Raw genomic sequence first — 22,355 nt, 5'->3', positions numbered from 1 at the left:
TTTAACCAATTGAACTTTAACGTTTGCTTATGGTCACTTCTACGCTTAACGAAACACATAAGTCGTTCGAGTACCCTTGGCTCCACCATTTTTAATAAATTAACCATTAAGAATTTTAAGGCGATTCTTTCGCGAGTACCCTACCAACTGCCTAATCCACTTTACATAATTGTTTCATACTCTAATTAGTAATTTAAGTGCCTTAACCAAGGTTTCAAAGTAAGACGAGGGGTAATGGTTCGTTCCCAAAACGTCGTTACTTAAAACGGTCGTTTCTCCTAAACCGTACATCAGAACCAAGTGATCCACATATCAAAATGAAGCTTACGACACGCTCTAGCTAAACATGGCAATATTACAGATTATTTATTGAGTTTTCTGTCCTAAACATTAAGAACAAGCAGTTGAATAAAAATGGGCATTACGACGGCTATATTTACGAGTTTTCCAAGTTTCTCACTACACCAAAACCTCACCAAACAACCCACAATCATTAACACATAAAAACCTCAACTAAATAATACTATACCAGTCCTTATTCTTCAGATTCTTCATCTCAACCAACCACAATCAAGTTTTATTAACTATAACAAGATTTATTCACCAAATCACTCCAAATCCAAATCAAACTACTAATAATCAAAGGTCATGCTTTTCATTTAGAAAACCAGCCATCAAAATCACTAATAATCAAAGTAAAGGATAGGGTTTGAAGTTTATACCTTCCTTGGGAGGTGTTAAATTGCTAGGAAGCCTTAGGGAGCCTCCTACAAGCTTGATCTTTCCAAAGAAATCAAGAACACAAATTTAGGCTTTGAAGTTTCTAAAAGTCCGATTAAAAGAACTTTAAAAATTAGGATCTTACCATGCTTATTTGGATGAGACTTGTGAACAAGAGTTGTAGGCCATCTCAATACCTTTTCAACGAGCTATAGAACACAACATTTGAGTGAGAAATGAATGAGATACAACAGTTTTAATGTGCTGGTTCTGTTTTGGCCGAGAGCAATGGAAATGGGGGAGGAAGATGAGAGCTTGTGTTGACTTGAACTTGTGGTGGAAATGAAATGATTTTAGGATATTTACTTGACTAGTTATTTTGTTTAAATTAGTGGAAAGTGACATAAGCATGGTGATGTCATCAAGCTTACATAATCCTTGCCACTTGTCTCATCCTTATGGTGGAAGCATCTTTTTAAGCTTAATCCTTATATTAAGATGTTAACTAAGTGCATTAATCTTGCACTAATTGACCCTCCTCCTTGCCTCTTGCATTACTTAGTCGTTTAGTTATTTTACGACTCGTTTATTGTTCATTCTCGTTTATCGTTTGAGGGATCATATCTGGGATCTCATTACTTGGGTTCCCCTAAACCTTTCTCAATATTTCATATTCCTTTTATGGTCCTCTCTTATAATCCTTGAATTTAAATCCTTTTAATCATGTTACCTTATACTCACTTCTTTCGGTATCTGGTGGATTTTTGAGAAAAATCAAAGTGTTCGAATTTGGATTTTGACGATCTTTACATACACTTATATACCATATGGAGTACTAATAAGATCTCATAATATCAATAAAAGAACTCCTACATAGTGTGGCATGAAAAGTTTTCTTAATCAGCAAAATCACTATTCATCAATGTCTCAGAAGAAAATGCAGATCAGCAGTATATTGGGATGAAGTTGGAGAACGCAAGGTTTTGGGTCCAGAATTAATTCAACAGACTAAAGAAAAGATAGAACTTATTCGAAAGAGGTTGGATGCAGCACAAAATAGACAACGCAAATATGCAGATCAAGCTAGAAAGGACATAGACTACCAGGAAGGAGAACACGTGTTACTCAAAATATCGCCATGGAAAAGAGTAACCAGATTTGGCAACAAGGGTAAATTGAAGCCACGATACGTCGGACCATTTGAAATTTTGAAGAAAGTAGGAAAAGTTGCGTAGGAATTAGCTTTACCGCCTCATATGCAACATATTCACAATGTGTTTCACGTGTCGAAGTTGATAATATGAGAGACTGAATGAACTGACTTGATGACTTTGTTACATCAGAGCTCCTATATTTATACCTACAACAGAGCTAATTTACAGCTTGCATATCCCTGATCTACAACCTACATATCACTTGATCTCAGCCTATCATGTAACCTAATCTCAGCCTATCCTATCCCCTGATAGTAGCTGATATTATTTGATACAATCTCCTAATTACAACACATAATCCCCATATTTACATCCTAGATTTATATTAAAGATTATATTGTTTATACTCCCCCTCAAACTTATGGTTGTTGAACCATTAGTTTGTTGATGAAAAAATTGTGTCGGCTCTTCGTTTGGGATTTTGTAAAGAAATCAGCAAGTTGTTCTTTGGAGGAAAATACGAGGTAGACTGATATCACCATTTTCAAATTTTTCCCGACAATCAACTTCAATGTGTTTTGTTCTTTCATGGAAAACATGATTACTTGCAATTTTTACTGCACTTTCGTTGTCACAAAATAACGGTGTGGGAGAATGAAGCTGAATATTAAAGTCCTTTAACAGTCATCGTAGCCAAACAACTTCATTGCATGTGGATGGCATAGATCGATATTCAGCTTCAGTCGATGATTTGGATACCGTGGATTGTTTCTTTGATTTCCACGAAAGAAGTGAACTCCTCAAAAATATACAGTAGCCAGTAGTAGATCTGTGTGTGTCTGGGCAGCCGGCATAGCTAGCATCAGAAAAGGCACGCAAATCTAAAGGACTAGTATTTGAAAAGAACAAGCCACGAGCCGGAGTTGAACGAAGATAACGTATAATGCGATGAACCGCCGTTAAGTGTAGTCTGCGAGGATCCGAAACAAACTAACTCACAAGTTGAACGGTATGGGCAATATCTGGACGTGTCACGGTGAGGTAGACCAAACTTCCAATGATGCTTCGATAAAGGGTCGGATCAGAGATTAGAGAGCCATATGTTTTACTGTATGTAACATTTAGCTCAAGCGGAGTATCCACAACTTTATCATCAGTAAGACCTGCCATTTCAATGATGTCACGAGTATATTTTTGTTGACTAAAAAATAGCCATCAACATTTCTAGAGATTTCTAAGCCAAGAAAGTAAAATGCAAGACCAAGGTCTTTCATTTGAAAAGAGTTCTGCAGGATATTCTTTAGATTCTGTACACCTTGGTGATCGTTACCCGTGATTAAGATATCATCAACATAGATGAGTACGAAGGTAGTTCCTGCTTATGTAGAAGATATAAATAAAGAGTGATCATTGTGACTTTGACGATATCCAGCTTTTTGTAACACCCCTTTTAACTTAAAAAACCAGGCTCGAGGGGATTGTTTTAATCCATATATTGCCTTTTTCAATATACAAACCATGTTTCGTGGAACTGATAATCCAGGAGGAGGACGCATGTATACTGTTTCAGAAAGATCACCATTTAGGAAGGCATTCTTAACGTCCATTTGGTAGATATCCCAATTGTGAATTGCTGAAACAGCTATCAAAGTACTCACGATGGTCATTTTGGCAACTGGAGCGAACGTTTCAGCATAATCGATGCCATATTTTTGTTTATAGCCTTGAGCCACGAGGCGTGCCTTATATCGTTCTAAAGAACCATCAGACCTTAACTTTAATGAGTAAACCCATCTGCATCCTATAACCGGATGATGTAGAAGCTTAGGAACAAGCTCACATGTCTGATTTTGGTGTAAGGCCTTTAATTCATCCTGCATAGCATTACTCCACTCAACACTATCTGCAACTTGTTTGTATGAATTAGGAATAACATAGGAATCATGTGTTGATAAAAATGAAAACCGATCAGGTGGTTTTATGTTACGAGAGGAGCGCCTTGGAGGCGGTGGTGGTGGTGATGGAGGGGGTGGAGAAGGTGTACTAGGAGATGAGTTGTTACCTGTATCCGGAGTCCATGATTGAGGAGCCATTAGAGGGGGAACTCTTGCTTGACGTTGATATGTAATGATACCCTGCACATTAGATGGGAACGTTGATAGAGGAACATCATGCTCAACATTTGGTGTAGAGTTGGGAATGGAAGAGTTAAAATATGTCATATTTTCAAAAAATATAACATTCCTTGAAATTCTCATTTTCTTGCCTTTCCAATCATAACAATGATATCCTTTTTTTGTTTCTGAATATCCAAAAAAGATGCACTTAACAGATTTTGTTTCTATCTTCGAATACTCGGATTTGGGAAGAAGGACATAACACGTACAACCAAAAACACGAAGCTTTCCATAATCAGGTGGATAACCAAATAACTTCTCTAGTGGAGATATGTTACCAAGCACATGAGTTGGTAAACGATTGATCAAGTACGTAGATGTTGCCATACTTTCTGCCCAAAACGTCTTTGGTAAGCCAGCATGGATGCGAAGAGCGCGCGATGTCTCAATTAGGTGTCTATGTTTTCTCTCAGAGATATCGTTTTGCTGGGGTTGATGAGGATAACTTTTCTGATGAATAATTCCTTCAGTAGATAAAAAGTGTTCAAACTCCTTTGAAATATATTCACCACCAGAATCTGTACGAAGAATCTTGATTTTCCGATCAAACTGTGTTTGCACCATAGCATAAAAATATTTAAATACTTGCGAGACTTCAGATTTGTGGCGTAAAAAATATGTCCAAGTGTAACGTGACCAATCGTCAATAAAGACAACATAATAATATTTTCTATTTAGTGAGCCTACACGAGATGGTCCCCAAACATCAGAGTGAACAATATCAAAATTTGAGACATCATGATTTATTTTCTTAGGAAATGTTAAAGTATGTGCTTTAGAGAGTGCACATTCCTCACATGTTTTATCAATTTCAGAATTATGATCAATCTTATATGTTAAAGCATTAGAGGAAAACATGGAATTCAAAACAAAAGCATGAGGATGGCCAAGATGATTATGCCAAAGTCTCCACAATTGATTAGCTTTATTTACTTCAACAGTAGAAGGAGCAAGAAAACAATTCGGTGAGCTAGATGTAGGTGTGCTTGAAGGTACGTTGAAATTCAAGACAAAGAGTTCCCCATGCTTATGGCCGCTCCCAATCACTTTCCCGGTTCTCAGGTCATGGATCAAGCAACCAGAAGAAGAAAATGAGACTATGCAATTTTGTTGTACTAACTGACTGACTGAGATCAAATTAGCAGATAATTTTGGCACATATAAAGCATTCTCGAGATTTAAAGAGCCAATTTTTAATGACCCAACACGTGCGGCAGGAAGGGTGTCTCCATTAGCAAAAACAATTTTTGTCCTTCTATCATATGGAGTGCTAGAATTAAAATTATCTAAATTACCAGTCATGTGATGGGAAGCACCAGAATCTATTATCCACGAGTTTTGAGTATTTGTCTTACCAACATTGGAGGCTTGAAGGGCATGAATGATATTAGAATCCTGAAGTGCTTGAATAACTTGCTGAATAAAGTCAGTTGAAGGAGAGTTTGACTGAGAAACATGATGCTGGTTCAGAGTTCCAGTACCTTCAGCTGAAGTATTAGGCATGGAGGCCATATAAGCTTTGTGACTTCAATTCCGTGGAGGCCTGATCTTGCAATTTTCAATCAGATGTCCTTTAGCCTTACAATATCGACAAAAGTGAGAAACAATTGTGGTCCCCTTACTTTTGGGGCAGTGAATAGCAATATGGCCAGTCTCATGACAGATAAAACACTCACTTTTGGCTAATATTTCGAGCCTTAGCTTTCTGGACAGCCGCACTCAATGCAGCATCATAAACATTTGCTTGGGAAGAGAGCAATTTCAATCATGTTTCCTCTGCAAGTAGGTCTGGTAGAATTGTATCTACACTAGAACTTCCTCCTTGATTCAGAATAGTAGCACGAATAGGTTCAAAATCTTGCCTAAGTTTCATCAAAAATTATCGAGCTCGAGTTTGCAGCCTGAGTTTTAGAACTGTTTCTAAGGCAGCCTCTGGAATCTTTTCTTCAATCATATCCATTTCATTCCAAAGCAACATAATTACAGAGTAAAATTCTTAAATACTTAATGATTCTTGGGATAAAGAATTTACTTCCGGTTCAAGCTGATACATCCTCACATCATTGCTTTGCCTATAGATGCGTTTCAGATACTCCCACATGAGATGTGCTGTACTTAGTGGACTGAGATTTACAACAATAGAATTCTCCACCGATTCCATGATACAAGTTTTGATCTTAGCATTGTTTATCACCCATTTAGACTGGTCCGCCTTCTCAGTTAGTTTGGGATTAGTACCGTCAACATAGTTCCATAGATCCTAACCTTCCAGAAAGTTCTTGAAGTAAGAAGCCCATAGAAAATAATTTTTTCCATTTAGTCGTACCGCCAACCTGTGGTGTTGGGAATCCATTATACTCAAGATAGAAGAAAGAGAAAACTGAAGGAAAATAGACGTAACTGTTTAGAAATAAGAATCAGAAATGATGCAGATGGGACTGTTGGGAAAGAAAAATCAAAAGGGATGCAGACGGGACTGCTAGAAAAAACTAAGACTGTGTTTAGGCTCTGATGCCATGATAATATGAGAGACTGAATGAACTGACTTGATGACTTTGTTACATCAGAGCTCCTATATTTATACCTACAACAGAGCTAATTTACAATTTGCATATCCCTGATCTACAGCCTACATATCACCTGATCTCAGCCTATCATGTCACCTGATCTCAGCTTATCCTATCCCTTGATATCAGCTGATATTATTTGATACAATCTCCTAATTACAACACATAATCCCCATATTTACATCCTAGATTTACATTAAAGGTTATATTATTTAAGATGCTTAAGCGATATAATCCTGATTCTAGGCATGTGATAGAGTATGAACCGGTAGATATCCAACCTGATTTGTCTTTTGTAGAACAGCCAATAAGAATTTTAGATTGGCGAGAGAAAGTGTTGAGAAATAAGTCTATGTCTTTAGTGCGAGTTTTGTGGAGAAACCCTATGGTTGAAGAATCAACCTGGGAACTTGAGAGTGAAATGTTAGAGAAATATCTTCATTTATTTTTGTAGTGAGATTCTGAGGACAGAATCCTATTAAGGGGGGAAGGATGTAACGTTTGGGAAATTTACGTCTATATTATATCATATTTATAATAAATTATGTGTGTTAATATGTCATTTATGTGTAATTAACTGTCAAACCCTAATTGTTATATGTTACGTGCATTCTGTGTCGTCCATGTATTTTTTTTAGGTATTTTTCAGATACTTTATTTTTGCATTTATAGCTTTCATTTCAAAAATTATACGACCCGAATCATGATTTTAAAGCAGATATTTGCAATAAAATAATGGATCATATTTTTCATCAAACGGCTTTTACCATCTCATTATTCTGAACATCTATGTATTTTACAAATTTTCTCCTTTCGCGAAAAATGACTTTTCCGGGCCCCATTGGGTGTTAAAAACCCCACAAAAATCACATTTTTATTTTTATAAAATTATAGGACTTTCATTTATACCATTTCTTTGTATTTTTGCATTATTTACAATTTTTGAGAAATTTTGACATATATATTGTATATATAAAATATTTATAAATTAAATTTTAATACTCAAAAATTATAAAATTAGGGGCTTATTAATTTTAAAAGATGTAAAATTAAAGCCTTAATTTTAACTAGGAGTATTAATTTTACTACTATAAATAGCCTAATTTTTATTTAATTATTATTAATTAAGTAATTAAAAATCAGAAAATACACAAATTCTCTGCAAATCGGATCGGGAAGAACAGGGTCGGGTCAAGGATTCAATCGACGATTTCGAATTGATTACTGCATCAAACCAAGTGATTCAAGTACCCAAATCGAAGGTTTTCATCTGTTCTTTCTGTTTCTAGCATCAATTTCATGTTTTAATTCGTAGTTTTTAATTTTTGATTTCTAGGGTTTATGTTCGAATTAAGGATTTTTGATTCTAGGGTTATTATGATATTTTGATGATTGTTATAGTTTCCTGATGTTATTTGTAATCGATTCATGATGTTTAATTGAATAAACGATGTCTGGATATCAAAGTTCGATTATTAGGGTTTATGTTCAATTTTCAAAACATAGCTTCGTGATTTAGGTGAATATTTGGTTCCTGATATGTTAGGGGTTTGATTATACAGTTCTTAAGCTTTGATTTACACTATAGAACATTGAGTTTCATGTACAGATGAGTAATTTCGTATTTTAGCCGGATTTTGAAGTCGGTTTCGCCGGAGTTGAAGATTACGGGATGTTTTTGGTATGAGTTGGCCGGGAATAGATTGGTGAAGTAATTTGGAATTGAAACCCTGTGAAAAACGAGCCAAATGGTTCTGTTTTTTGCCTGAAAATGGGCTGTCGGAATCCTGGCTGGTCGCCGGATTCTGGGCAGATTCCGGTCATGTTCTTCATGACCCGAAATTGACCCGTTTGACCCGTTTCCAGAACCCGGTTTTGATCTGATTTGTCAGATGTTTGAGTTTTGACAAATGTTTCTGGAAAATGATTTTTATTTTTATTTTTATTAATTATAAAAATCTGTTTCATTTATTTTATAAATTGATTAATTAATTATTTAATTAATTGATTTATATTATAAATAATTCTGAAATATTTTCTAAAAATCAGATTTAATTATTTTATTAATTATTAATTATTTATTGATTATTTATTAATTAATTATTTAAAATGATTAATTATTTTGATAATTAATCAAATATTTTTCAATAAATCATAAAAAATTCATTTTAATTCCAAAAATTATAGAGAAATCATTTTCAGTTCTGATTTTTCTTAAATAATTATTTAAAAATTATTTTAAGGTTTAAAAATCAGTAATAATTATTTATATTAAATAAATTGAATTATCTGTGTTTAATTCATATTAAATAGACCGTTAGTCCGATTCGAGCGAAACGAAAGCCCTTTAGCTAAGAAAAATGAAATAATTTCATTAAAAATAATATTAAAACCTAATTTCTTCTAGAAATTAGTTGACCTTGTTATTTATTTGATTATAAGCTAAATTGCGTGCCAAGACGAGTCTGAAAAATTTCGAAAAATAGGGAACGAGTTAGATAATGATCAGTTAAGCGATCAGCGAGTTGATTTTGATTCCAAAAATTATTTTAACTATAAAAATGATTATGTGGTTTATGTGTATTATGTGGTTAATCGAGTCTTGCTTGCTAATATATAAAGTACGAGTCAATAATAAGTGCATGGGTAGACAATAGGAACGACATGGAGTCGATTCGAGACGCAATTGAAGTACGAAATGACTAAACCAGTCTATTTCTCTAACAGAAGCTAAGCTAGCAAGGCAGGATGAGCCGGTGATAGACGAAGGTGATATAATTGAAGTGAGTCACGCAGAAGGCAAATATTTCCCTTATTCTAATTTCAGAATAGTGATATTTCTTCAGATTCTTATACTAATTTATTTATACTGCTTTAACACTGTTTAAACTTTGTGGACTTGTTGAGCAATTTTTGGCTCACCCTTTTTTTGTTGTTATTCACCTTATTGTTTCCAGTTAAGAAGGAATATGAAACCCATCAGGACTCAAGTGGTAAAGAAGCGGGTCAAACCTCAGGATCCTCTCATACCCAAGGTGTTGATCCCAATCTAGGAAGAAAGCTTTGAGTTGCCTGAACAGGTGGAGTGTAGATAGTTAGTGTGTGTATGTTTGAATAAAAGATTAAGTTAGTTTAAAACTGGTTAGATAATGATTTGTAATAAGAGAGTTTGTAAGATTTTGAATTTGGTTTGTATTAAAATAGTTAGTGGTTCTTGTTTTCATACTTCAACCTAAAAAGATCCCGGTTAGTGTTAAAAAGGGGTTTAGATACATTTCTTTATTATTTATTATCCAGATTGTGTAGGTGTGTGATTAGCTAGTAACCCCCGGACTTATACCCCGGGTCTGGAGGGCGTTACAGCATGGGGCTGCTATATATACATAATTAAAGCTCGTTTTTCATGAGGAGACATACTGGAGCTGAAGGAGAAGATGACAAGAGACCTATAGCACAATTCAACAAGGGCGAAGACGATCTAGTTTATTCTTGTGAATCTTTATTTTGAGTTGTAATTTTGGATGCTCGTTTCTTGTTTTGTTGAACCTAATATTCTGGATTTCGTACTTTGTTTATAAAGACTACGTTTATTATACTATGATTTCATCGGAACCCATATTGATGATGAGTCCGATTATAGGCTAATCGTTATCGTGGGTATCTAACGGATTTATTTATGGATTTATTTAGTTGATTTATTTTGATGACTTAGTGTGTGATGATTGTATGATAACCTAGTATTGGTTGTGCTTATTCGTCTTATGAGCGTCGCGAACTTATAAGATAGCGTGTTAATTTTTAATGAAGCGAAAGTGAATTTAAGGGTTAAGAACTTGTCATGCTAGCATAGGTTCATGTGTTATTGTTATGCATGATTTGTAAGTAATTTTAACCATCTTACTTGCCTTATGTAATCACGATAGATAACTTATGCGTTATACCGTTATGTTGTCAAATTCTGTAGAAATATAGGGTCTCAATATAATTGGTGTCTATTCAGCTTCTATCTCTTTTTGTGGATGTCTAGTAGTATGGTATTGATAAAACGAAAGTTGGCGTTTATCAGTTTCGTGTTATCTGATTAGTGTCATCACCATTACATGCTAAGGTTAAGAACGGAAAGGCTATTGAATGAAGTATATAATAAAGTTAGAATCCCATATTTGTCATATATATTAATTCAACCATTCTTATTCTCTTAGTTATAATTGTTAGCTTAAGTTTATTTTAAACAATCTCAATTTGTTAATCGTCTTAGCATTGAATAATAACCATATTGTTGTTGCATAGGTGTATTTTCTTAAATTAACCAAGGAGTCTCTGTGGGAACGAATTTGATCTAAATCTTATACTACTGGCGAACGCGTATACTTGCGTATATTTTAGCACGTATTTAGCGACTAACAAAGATACCAATTAGGATTGAAGTAGGAGAAATTGGGTGCCTTAAAAAAAATCCTGCTTCTTTCTTGCCACCCAATCTGGGTATGGTGTTGAAGATACCAATCCAGATTGAAGTAGGAGAAATTTGTTGCCTTAGAAAAATTTCTGCTTTTTTTTTGCCCCCCAATCCGGGTATGGTGTTGAAGATACCAATCCGGATTGAAGTAAGAGAAATTGGTTGCCTTAGAAAAAATTCTGCTTCTTTCTTGCCTCCCAATCTGGATCTGGTATTGTAGGTACCAATCCGGATTAAGGTAGGAGAAATTGGTTGCCTTTAAAAAAAATTTACTTTTTTGTTCCCTCCCGATCCGGATCTGGTATTGTAGGTACCAATCCGGATTAATGTAGAGGAAATTGGTTGCCTTAAAAAAATTATGCTTTTTTGTTGCCTCCCAATCCGGATCTGGTGTTGTAGGTAGTAATCCAGATTTAGGTAGAGGAAATTAGTTGTCTTAGAAATAATTCTGCTTCTTTGTTGCCTCTCAATCCGGATCTGGTGTTGTACGTACCAATCCATATTAAGGTAGAGGATATTGGTTACCTTAGAAAAATTCTGCTTCTTTCTTGCCCCCCAATCCGGGTCGGGTGTTGAAGATACCAAACCGGATTGAAGTAGGAGAAATTGGTTGCCTTAGAAAAAATTATGCTTCTTTATTGCCTCTTATTCCGGATCTGGTGTTGTAGGTACCAATCTGGTTATCATGGATCTGGGTAGGGTCTCTGATCCGGGTTGAAGACTTTGGATTCTGAAAAATGGGTGAATTTGTAACGTTTTTCAGTTTCCCCCCACGGTTTTGAATTATGGGGCAATTAATTTTCCTTGAAACTCGTCCCTTAATCATTACGTGGTTTAATGTGCCTTTATGCGTATATATATAAATGTGTATATATATATTGTAACTGTTTTGTTGTCTAATCGTGCCCTGCCATGTGGCAGGGGCGGTTCTCCTTTCTTACGCCTATAAAAGGTTGCCCCCTTTCCTTCTTTTATTTTTTATTCTCACCAAAACCGAACAGTCACTCCTTTCTCTTTTATCTTTCAATTTTCTTGAAGTTTCTTCGAAGGTTTGAAGTGTTCGCTTCCCGATTCTTTGCTGTCGCTCCACCGTTTCTTGTTGCTGTCTTCGATTGAGTTGTAAGCCCCTCCTTCTGGCGCCAAATGATAACTCCGGTGAGCGGGGTGGCTCCTTCCAACACCTTTCCTGCAGCTTCTTGCGGGGAGTGAGGTGTAGCGCTGTGGGGCGTCTGCAAAATAACACCGGAGGGGGGTTTGAGCCCCGCGGCGCCTCCGGTGTGAGAGTAAGAGCTTGGTTGGGGGAGATGAAAATAGATAGGACAAGAGGTGGTTGTATGTGTATCTGTTTGTGTGTAAGAGAGTGTGTGTGTGTGTAAAATGTGTCTAACCCCTAAACCCTTTCCCTTTGGGGTATTTATAGCCCAAATGTAGGGTTTAGAGGTTGGTACCTTTAGATCAGGGTCGTTCGTTGTTGGAGGCGGAGGACGCCTGACTTGGGTAGATTGCATACACGTGTCTATGCAAGGACCACCTTTAGGATGCCCCAACGGTACGCTGACACGCGTCATGTTTGTCTGATATGTTAATTGTTGATAGCTGTCACTGTCACGTGCCCACGTACCCCTTCTTGGTGGGTTATGGGGAGTGCATGTGCTTGTTGGGACCCCCTCGGGTCTGCCTTAGCTGGGTTGGATCCCAGTTGGGAGGTGATCCTGGTTGGGGGTGATCCTGGTCTTGGGTTAGATCCTGGCCGGGAGATGATCCTGGTCCTGGGTTGGCCCTGAACCCGAGTCTCTCCATTTGACTACTTTGGGTGAGGGGGGTCTTGGTCCTTGAGTTGAGCCTGCCTCACCCTAGATCTGGGTTGGGCCCTAACCAGGTTGTTTATACCCTATCAAAAAACCCATTTAACAAAATAATGTATGTAAACTGTCTCAGTCAATACCATAAAATCACTTCGTCTTATCAATCATGGATATAATTATTGTAGATCGTAGGACTTATTAGAGGTCAACCTCAGGAATAACTGTGTTGGCACACATGTTGGAGAAGACTTTCTATGAATGGTTGTAATATTTTGGATGATTGTTAGTTTTTTAATTCAGACATAATTTTGTCGTTTTAAACTTATTTTTGTAGTTTATATAATTGTGGCGTGATATTTTTTTTCAAACCATATCAACCCGACCCTAATCAACCCAACCCGTCACATGACTAGTGAGTTGGATTTTTAAATTTTTTCAAGATGAATCGGTTGATATTTTCGTAATTAGTAATAAATGTGTTGGGGCTTTAAAAGTGTGAAACCGTCCCAACTCAGCACTGTGTCCATCCCGGATATCACGATCCGATATAATTATATACTCCTGGGCCGAACTAAGTCCAATACTGCCGGTCTGCGTGGCCTAACCCATTTACAATTAACAGACTCCACCTTCATTTTAACCCGATACATCTCCAGTAAACATATTCACCAGTTATAGATACAATCCCGTGTACGTAAAGTTCCGATCAAAATCGTCTGAATCCACTACTCAAAACCGTAGATCAGCGATGCCGCCGAAGAAAATGGGAGTAAACAGCAAAGCCGAGGCGGCTAGGGCACGCAAAAGCGCCACCGAGAGCGACCGCAAAGAGCGCGAAGCTCGCGACAAAGAAGAACAGTATTGGCGCGAAGCCGAGGGTGCCAAATCACGCGCCGCCAAGAAACGAGAAGAGGAAGCCGAGAAGCGTGCCGAAGCCGCGGCTCGAAAAGCCGAGGCAAAACGATTAGCTGAGATAGAAGAGAAGGAGCTGGAGAAAGCGGTGAAGAAGACGGATAAGAAGGCGAATCGAGTTTCGATACCGGTTCCGAAAGTTACGGAGGCGGAGTTGAGGAAAAGGAGAGAGGAGGAGCAAGCGGAGATTAAGAAGAAAGTTGAGGAGGATAAGAGGAGGAGTAGTAGGACTGCGGCTGAGGAGGAGTATGAGAGTGTTGTACTTGTGGCGAATACAAATCGTGATGATTCGATTATTGAGGCGAGGTCAGTGGAGGATGCGATTGCGCAGATGAGTGTTGGGGAGAGTTTGCCTGTGGATAAGCATCCCGAGAAAAGACTCAAGGCTGCTTTTAAGGTCGAATTTTGTTATTTTGTTAATCGTATTCTTTTGTTGAATTAATTGAAATTAAATTGCGGATTGTTTGTTTCGTGTAGGTAATGCTTATTAAGTTCGGTTTCATGACTTGCATATTCTTTGATGTATATGAATTCTTTAAATGTAGTTATCGTTTAGTGAATTATAGAGTTAGATTGGCCTAAATAACCTGCGGAAGAAAAAAAATGCAAGTTCTGTTATAATTTGAAATGTAGCGTCTGGGCTCCCAGTTTCAGCCTAAGCTAAGTGGATTAGTATTAAAATATTGCTTATATTGGATTGGCTTTTCCTACATGAATACATGATTGATTGGTAATATATATTATATATGTACAGGCATTTGAAGAAGCCGAGCTTCCGAAGGTGAAGGAGGAAAAGCCAGGCCTTACTCACACTCAGTACAAGGATATGATATGGAAGTTGTGGAAGAAATCTCCTGACAATCCTCTTAACAAGGTGATTTAGAATTTATACTCTTACTGTCGCTAATATTTTCATTTTTATTTTTATTATTAAGTTTCTTTTTATTGTTTGCTTTGTAGTTTACATTTATTATCTTTATGTATAGTTGCCAGTTTCCATGTAGTGTCCGGTTTATGACTGTAATTCTTTCAACATGATGCCAGCAATTATTCTAATCCAGTGTGGTACAGAATTTTGAGGAACACTAACAGTATATCCATGCAATCAGCTATTGTTTACCATGTTAAGATCTTTTGATGCATACAAAGAAAGGTGCTTAAGAAAACTAAAATAGAAACACCGAACAAAGTATCTTTCCTAATATTGCCTGCGCAAGTGGTTTCCAGTACTTCTTACAGTTCCAATGTCATAATGACACTGGCTTCATAAAAATGAGTAGAGACGGTCTGTTCAAATTTTGGCTTTGAAGTAAAATCCATAAAATTATGATTTTGAATTATGAATTTGAATTATTGTAGTTGGTTGATTTTGAAAATAGAATTTAGTGGTCAGCTACCAAGCAGGGGGTTTTCACTTGGGTGAAGAACCGCGTACACCATGTGGCGTATTTACGTATTTCAGCTAAGAGATTCATGAGGGTGGTGCGAGAGGGGTAGAAAAAAGTAATTTTACAGTCTGATTAAACAAAAAATATAAAAAGAATGGGAATTTAGTTACCAATTAAAGAACTTTCCCCAGTCCAAGACTTACCCCAATCAAAGATAAGGAGGTGACTTCAGCGTCGCTGTTCAGCCTCCAGCGTCCCTGTTCAAACTCCAGCATCATCTTCACCGCCCGGCGTGGGCTTGTTGATAATCGATTTTCTCTCTGCAGTGTGCATGTATGTAATGGGTGATTGGTGTATGTATGTATGTATAAGTTTCAGATTTATAAGCTGTATTATGATAGATTGATGATCTGATACGTACATATAAGCTATATTACTCGGACTCTTCATTTTACCTTGGAGTACCCGGTGTCGGACAATCGACACTCGGACATGGACACTTATTTTAAGCAAAAAACATGTACATTTTTCAAAATGTTGTTGAGTCCGACACTTGGACACGTGTCCATGTTGGACACTTATAGCCGAGTCCGAGTAACATAGCATATAACCGCATATACGCGCACGCACACGCACACGCACATGACACATGTATATGGATGGATATTTGTGGGTGTGGTTTGACTGATTTACTCACATTACACCAGTACACTACCAACTATATCAGTACTGTTTCTTTTATTATTTTCTTTTGTTAGTTGCTGTTTGTTTTTAATAATATTTGTAAATATGGCTATTTGAGTATTTACTTTAATTTGAATGCTGCTCTAGGTTTTGTTAATTTATTACCTATATATACATATTTCTATTATTATTAATTGCCGTATCCCCCTCCTGAATCCCCAAATTTTGGAATTTTCTGTATTTTCGTGTTCCCGCCCCCGCGAAGCCGCACACCTGCACCCATGCTTCTTAGCTGGCCAGACTGTTTCACATAAGTCTTACAGTCATCGTGCCTTTTGCCACTAATATTTTTCTAGTTTTTGATTTCAGCTGATGTCAAATGTGATCTTAAATTTTTTTAAGAAGAGAAGAGGTTCTTTTTTAGCACACATGATTAATTACTTTTTTGTAATTATGCTCAACAAATTATTCTTCTGATAGGCAACGCCTTGATTTATTGTCCCAAATTTTTTTAATACGTCTGAAGCGTAGCTAATAGTTATGCATGAGGTGCTAATTAGTTGAAAAGTGTTGGTCATTGATGATTTAGTTTGCTAGAAAACAGGTGGTGTGGATCAGTATATGAACTTTAGCTTCTATCTTTTCCATTAGTAGCTTTGTGCAATATGAGTATAATAATATCAGTGGGAGCGTTTGAGATGTTATGGAACTTATTAGAAGTTCCGGTGATTCTGGTTAATACCCGAGTATGAACTGAGTTGATAAACAACTATCTATACACATCAATGATACATCAACACCATTAGCTCATTTGTGCCAAAGGCCTGCCTCGGTTTCAGGATACTAGATCAATCATATTCCTCGGCTTTTATTCCGAAAATAGATTCTTTCATAATCAATAGTGTGTCTTTGGCTCTTTGCCGTAGTAATATAGTTTGAATTTTAGAGAGAACTTGTCTTTATCTCTTAAATTTCTTGTTGCTTTATATGGAATGCCAAGTCAACGCATATTTTATATCTTTATGTACTGGCTTCGGCAGGGGTAAAGATGCATTTACATAATGAATACTATGCACAAGTCAGTTTATTGTTCAGGGAACTGTCAATTAGTTGATTGGGGAACTGGAAGTAGGAGTAGGAATGCAGGTTTGTTGTTGATGGTTTAGTTTCGGGATAAATAGATATTCTGTTAACAGGGTAATTGATAAAAACTAAACTTGTTCATACCCCATCGAGTTAACCTTGGAGCTCATCTTTGATAGCACACAGTACCAAATTGAAGGGAATGACTGGTTTATTGGTAAAAGATATCTACCAATGGATTTATAGCATAAATATTAATGCAGTTATATTTATTATTTAGAAATGACCTCCTATTTAATCTTTCTGTTCTTCCCTGCAAGCGTGAGTGCATGCATAAGGAAAGGGTGCTAGGTTTATCATAACGAGTCCGGTAATAGTATGGGCCTAATGTCCTTGTTTCTATGTTCTGTGCAGGTTGCTGAAAAGGCATGATTGAATATAAGCTATGGAGATGGAGGAACTATTATCGGGGCTAGTTGTAAAGCGGTAGCTTGATGTGTATTTCAATTTTAAATTTGTTTGTACGCCTAGTTAGGGCTTGCAATCTTGTTCTTTTCTGTACCTGAAAAGTTTTAACTAATGTGAATGTGATAAACTGCCTGCTTTTTGTAGCTCCATGGGTTATTGGAAAGTTTTAACAATCGCATCTCCTTTGACACACCCATTTTTTTTTTGGAATGATGAGAAATCAGAATATATTTGGCAGTCCATTTGTTCTGTTTTAAGGCCTTTACCGTAGTATTCACTCCGTCTCTGTTCATGTTTGTCCGTCCCCTTGATATTGTGATACTCTTGGGGCACATAAAGCAATCAGTTATAGCTCATCATAAAGGAACTGCCTGACTGTCGGTAATCATGGACCAAAACCTTTAGGTCCGGTTCTTGATGGCTGGGATAATAAACTAAATTGGAGTTTTGTTTTGGAGATGTATCGGTACAGGACAGGGACCATCCGGTGGTGGTTGAGCTTCACCTTTTTTTACCTGCCTCATTCAAGTGCAAAACCTGTTTTAGTTAGTTCACCTAACCTATTTTATTGGTACTTAGGATGTGTTTGGTTGGGTGAACGAAATGGAATGTATGTAAACGAAATAAATGGGAAATAAATGGGAGTTGGAGGGAAGATTTAAAAAAAATAATTAGATGGATAAAATTGTTATGATAAGAATTGTGAAGAAAATGAGGTTAGTAAGGAATGAAACATTTCATCTCAAATTGGGGTGTTAATTATAATGTAGGTGTTAGGAATGAAATGAGTGAAAAAATGAAAATTTTAGAAAATTTAATCATTTTCCACTTAAAATCTCATTTCATTTCATTCACCCTAACCAAAAAAAAAAAATGTTGAGTTTATTAAATACTAAACTTTAGGTCGTAACAAATTGAAAGCCCCTTATCGGTATGTGCATTGATGGGTTGTGTTAACAAGAAAGAAAAATACTCGGTAGCTTATGAAAGGGACGATGTTAATACTTAGCTTAGATTCAACTGAAATCAAATCCGGGGCTATAATTTAAGGTTTTTACCAGCTGAGCTAGTGACCTACTAACTAGTTTTGAGGACATTTTTGACGTCTTATGAATTTATGATACTAAACCAAATCAACCATACTAAGAGTACCTTGCCAAGGAAGTAGGTTTTGTGAGGGTAGGGTGTATTATAACTGAGGCTTATGTAAAAAATAAGTGGTACTTACATTGATTCCCATTAATGCCCAACTTAAAAAAGGTTTGAATACTTGCTTGGACAGACAATGATGTATGATCTAAATAGAAATGTGGAGAGGAGGGAGAAACATCAACTCCAATTATTGCTCAACTTCTCGGAAACAATCTCCAGCTACTGTAAATTCTTAGTCCTAATACTGTCATATTTTTGAATTTAATGTACATGATCCTGCACGTGCAACCAGTTTGAAGTTTGTGTTTTTCTGACTATTAATCTGTTTTCCGGTTCTTGTCTCACTTGATGAGCATTCATATCCATTTAACTGAAACTTTAGCATCTAAATGAGCCCTTATCCGGGTTCATGTACGCCTCTTTCGGATTTTAAGTAGGCACTTAAAAATGAAGTTACAAGAAGTAATGAAGTATTATTATCAGCAGGCATTAAGTTCTTGAAATTGGTGAATTTTATTTGGGGTAAAATGTAGGCTCTAGGCATTAAGTTCCTTGCATCTACCATCACTTGAATGCTAAAATCTAGCTACAAAATGCGACATTTTATGACATGATTCTCTAATCAGCTACCATTCTTTAATGTGCTGTACCTTATGTTCAAAGAGAAATATAACCCCCGAGGGTGTAGTCTTACAAAACAAGAAGAGCTGAAATGTACAACAGGGACATTTTTCCATTCATTTGATAAGAACTTATGCTACCTGCAAACAAATAATCATCTGGTGTTTTTGACAGTTCGGAATTCATAGGAGCAGTACCCGCAGGAATGTTTTCCCTGCTGCGGTCCAAGACAGTAAAAAAGAGAATGATTGTCATTGGTTTAAAAGATGATAACAGCAGCAGGGAAGTGCTTCTGCGTTTACTCAATATGGTGGTTATGGTAGGTGACAGTGTGCTTGCTGTCCATGTGCAAGAACTAGATGGCTGTGAATTTGATCCTAATACATTTCATATTCATGAAGATCTCTGCAAGTCAAAACAGGTCAGAACCAATCACATTGTTTACTTATTAGTCATTAATATGAATTGATATTTCTGGTCACAAGTAAACACTTTCTCATATCGGTTGCAGGTGGAATTCCAAGTAAAGGTTTGTACAGGAAGCTCATACATGGTTGCTCTGAGCCATCAAGTCCGGACATATTTTGCAACAATTCTTGCCCTCGGATGCAGCAACTTTCTGTAATACTTAATTTTGTTTTTTTTTTCTTCAAGTTCTCAATTTGAATCTTATTTTACAAACTCGTCGTTCAAATTTGTGATGTAGGCCTGACGATTCAAAGGTTTCAAGATGCTTGAAAACATTGCCCCCTACTTGTACCCTTTTAGTACTGGACAGTTCAGGGAGGATTCTGATACAGATGGCAGGCACTTCACAACAGGGCTCATCTTCTACAAAGAAAGTCCTTCGATCTTCTCTGTCAACTCCATCAAAATCCACTCTCCCCAATCAATCAGCACGAAGAGTCCTCCAGGTGAAAAAATCAGTGTCAATGCCAGTTTCGTCAGCCTCACCCTCAAATTATCAAACTGGAAACTCTGAGAACTCTAAGATGCAATCAAGGATGAGTCAGAAAGTATTTCAAAGATTAGCCACTTTAGATATAAGAGGATCTGGCAGGCGGTTTAGTGCAGAACAACTTAAATATGCAACAAACAACTTCGATCCTGGATTTCTTATTGGAGAGGGAGGGCACAGTAAGGTGTACAGAGCCAAGTTTGAAAAAGGTCAAGCTGTTGCTGTGAAAGTTCTAAAGGCCGTGAAAAATTCCTCCGAGGATTTCTTTTTTCGAGAAGTAGAAATTTTAAGTAGTTTAAATCATGAAAATATAGTTCGGCTTATTGGGTATTGTTATAGTCAGGAAATGCAAGCTGTTGTCTGCAATTTATTGGAGTGTAGCTTGAAGCGCAGGCTAAATCAGCTTGAATGGAGTGACAGAATGAGGGTTTCTATTCATGTTGCCAAGGCATTAGATTACCTCCATTCTTTCTCTCCCCCAATTATACACAGGGATGTCAAGTCATCAAACATTCTTCTCTCAGACGATTGCCAACCTCAGGTAAGTTTCAATGTATTATTTACATTTCTCGTACTAAAAACTTCACAGTAAATTTATACAGTTTAATTGGTTGTAAATCCTTAGCTGTCAGATTTTGGAGCTGCAACAGTACATCAACAAACTCAGAAACCATCTATACGTCAAAGACCATTTGATGTAGTTGGTACCTTTGGATACATGGCACCGGAGTACATGATGTATGGCAGAATTGATGAAAAGATTGATGTTTACTCGTACGGGGTTGTGCTCCTGGAACTAATCACCGGGAAAGCAGCTATACAGACAAATCAGGAATCTCAACATGAAAGCTTGGTTTTATGGGTAAGATAATGAAACACGAGTCATACTTTATATGGGAAAGGGAACAAAGGCAGGATGTTGAAATCAACACCTCAAAGTTTGAGCATTAATATAAGTTTTTCTGCAGGCAAAATCTCTACTTGATTCTAGCTTATGTGAATGTCTAATTGATCCTTTCCTAGACGAAGATTACGACAAGGATGAGATGGCAACAATGATGACTGTAGCACGACTATGCCTCTTGGATCAATCGTCCAGTAGGCCAACAATGAAGGTGGTAAGGTTTCAACATGTCCTCGCACTATTTTGTAACTACCTATTTTCATCTTCCTAAATATAGGCCAACCTAAAAGTTAGTCCATTGCTACTCTTTGAAAAGACCTACTTTTGCGAGCCTATAACATAATTCTTTAAGGCCACGGAGACAAATTGATTCACTTACTTTTTAGGCTAAATTTATTTATTCACTTTTAACTACTTGTATTAGAGTTTTGCTCTTCATCCTACAAGTGAACCTCCAAAATCTAGTTTATTTTTCACATACTTGCGTGTACCTACAGTTTCTGTATAAGAATGTGTTCTTCTTGATCAGATTCTGCAACTATTTGAGGAACCACAGCAGTGGTTAGAGATGCAGATAAAGAAAGAAGGGCTTTTTGGAGGAATTAGTCTCAATGGTGACACGGAGTCATCTCACTCTGATGAGACAGATTCTACTTGAACATAGCTCACTGATGAATGATGAGACTAGTAATACACTCCCAAGGACCGAACAAAGAAATATAATAGCTCGTATATTTGTTCAAGAGGAAAAAGTTACAAAATAAGTTTTTCGCAGAAAGCTCTGTGTGTCAAGGTTGATTTCTAAAGTTTACAAATTGTTTTGTTACATTCAACATGTAGATAAATTTTGTTCTTGTGTTAGTGTGTATAATAGGCGACATTCAAGTAAGGCTACTTGACTGTATATATGAGTGAAAACTCTAATAAGCTATATGAACATACTGCAATATCTCTCTCCTGTGCTTCTAATTTACTTCTAATTTACTATAGATTATAATGCCAAACTTCGTAAGCTGTATACAGACTTCATGGACCACGAAGCCATTAATTGAAGTACAAACTTCTGTCTGTGTCTGTAAAATATAACAAGATATGCATATAAACCTTCAAGTAGCTCTCAATTAGGACATCCGTGAATTGTTTGGTACACTACTTTGGCCTTAAAATGCCATTGCTACCTAGGTTCTGCTGATGATCGGCTCGAAGAGAAAACTTGACATTCCTTTTGGCCTCATGAATGGTGGAAAATTGTTTGATTGGTCTGATAATGGCATGCCACATTCTGTTTGTTGTCACTTGATAG

At 36.7% G+C, this 22,355-nt stretch overlaps 2 protein-coding genes across 3 annotated transcripts; both read left to right on the top strand.

Moving 5' to 3' along the window:
* Window positions 1-13,471: 13,471 nt before the first annotated feature.
* Window positions 13,472-17,590, top strand: LOC141684348 (uncharacterized). Its single transcript, XM_074489271.1, has 3 exons — window positions 13,472-14,191; window positions 14,549-14,668; window positions 17,364-17,590. Exons 1-3 carry the CDS (start codon window positions 13,631-13,633, stop codon window positions 17,379-17,381), a joined length of 699 nt encoding a protein of 232 aa, XP_074345372.1. The 5' UTR covers window positions 13,472-13,630; the 3' UTR covers window positions 17,382-17,590.
* Window positions 17,591-19,121: 1,531 nt separating this feature from the next.
* On the top strand, window positions 19,122-22,007 carry LOC141683133 (PTI1-like tyrosine-protein kinase 1). 2 transcript variants are annotated; one of them, XM_074487831.1, is made up of 6 exons: window positions 19,122-19,611; window positions 19,702-19,811; window positions 19,897-20,689; window positions 20,774-21,010; window positions 21,117-21,263; window positions 21,582-22,007. In XM_074487831.1, the coding sequence occupies exons 1-6, from the start codon at window positions 19,396-19,398 to the stop codon at window positions 21,708-21,710; spliced, it is 1,632 nt and encodes a 543-aa protein (XP_074343932.1). In that variant the 5' UTR covers window positions 19,122-19,395; the 3' UTR covers window positions 21,711-22,007. The 2 variants fall into 2 exon arrangements, with proteins under 2 accessions (XP_074343932.1, XP_074343931.1); XM_074487830.1 differs by having other exon boundaries at window positions 19,127-19,611; window positions 21,117-21,266.
* The last annotated feature ends 348 nt before the right edge of the window (window positions 22,008-22,355 follow it).

Source organism: Apium graveolens, chromosome 9 (genome assembly GCF_009905375.1).
Source record: "Apium graveolens cultivar Ventura chromosome 9, ASM990537v1, whole genome shotgun sequence".
NCBI classification, from domain to species: Eukaryota; Viridiplantae; Streptophyta; class Magnoliopsida; order Apiales; family Apiaceae; genus Apium; species Apium graveolens.
Note: the sequence above shows the minus strand (reverse complement) of the source record. Positions and strands in the feature narration are given on the sequence as shown.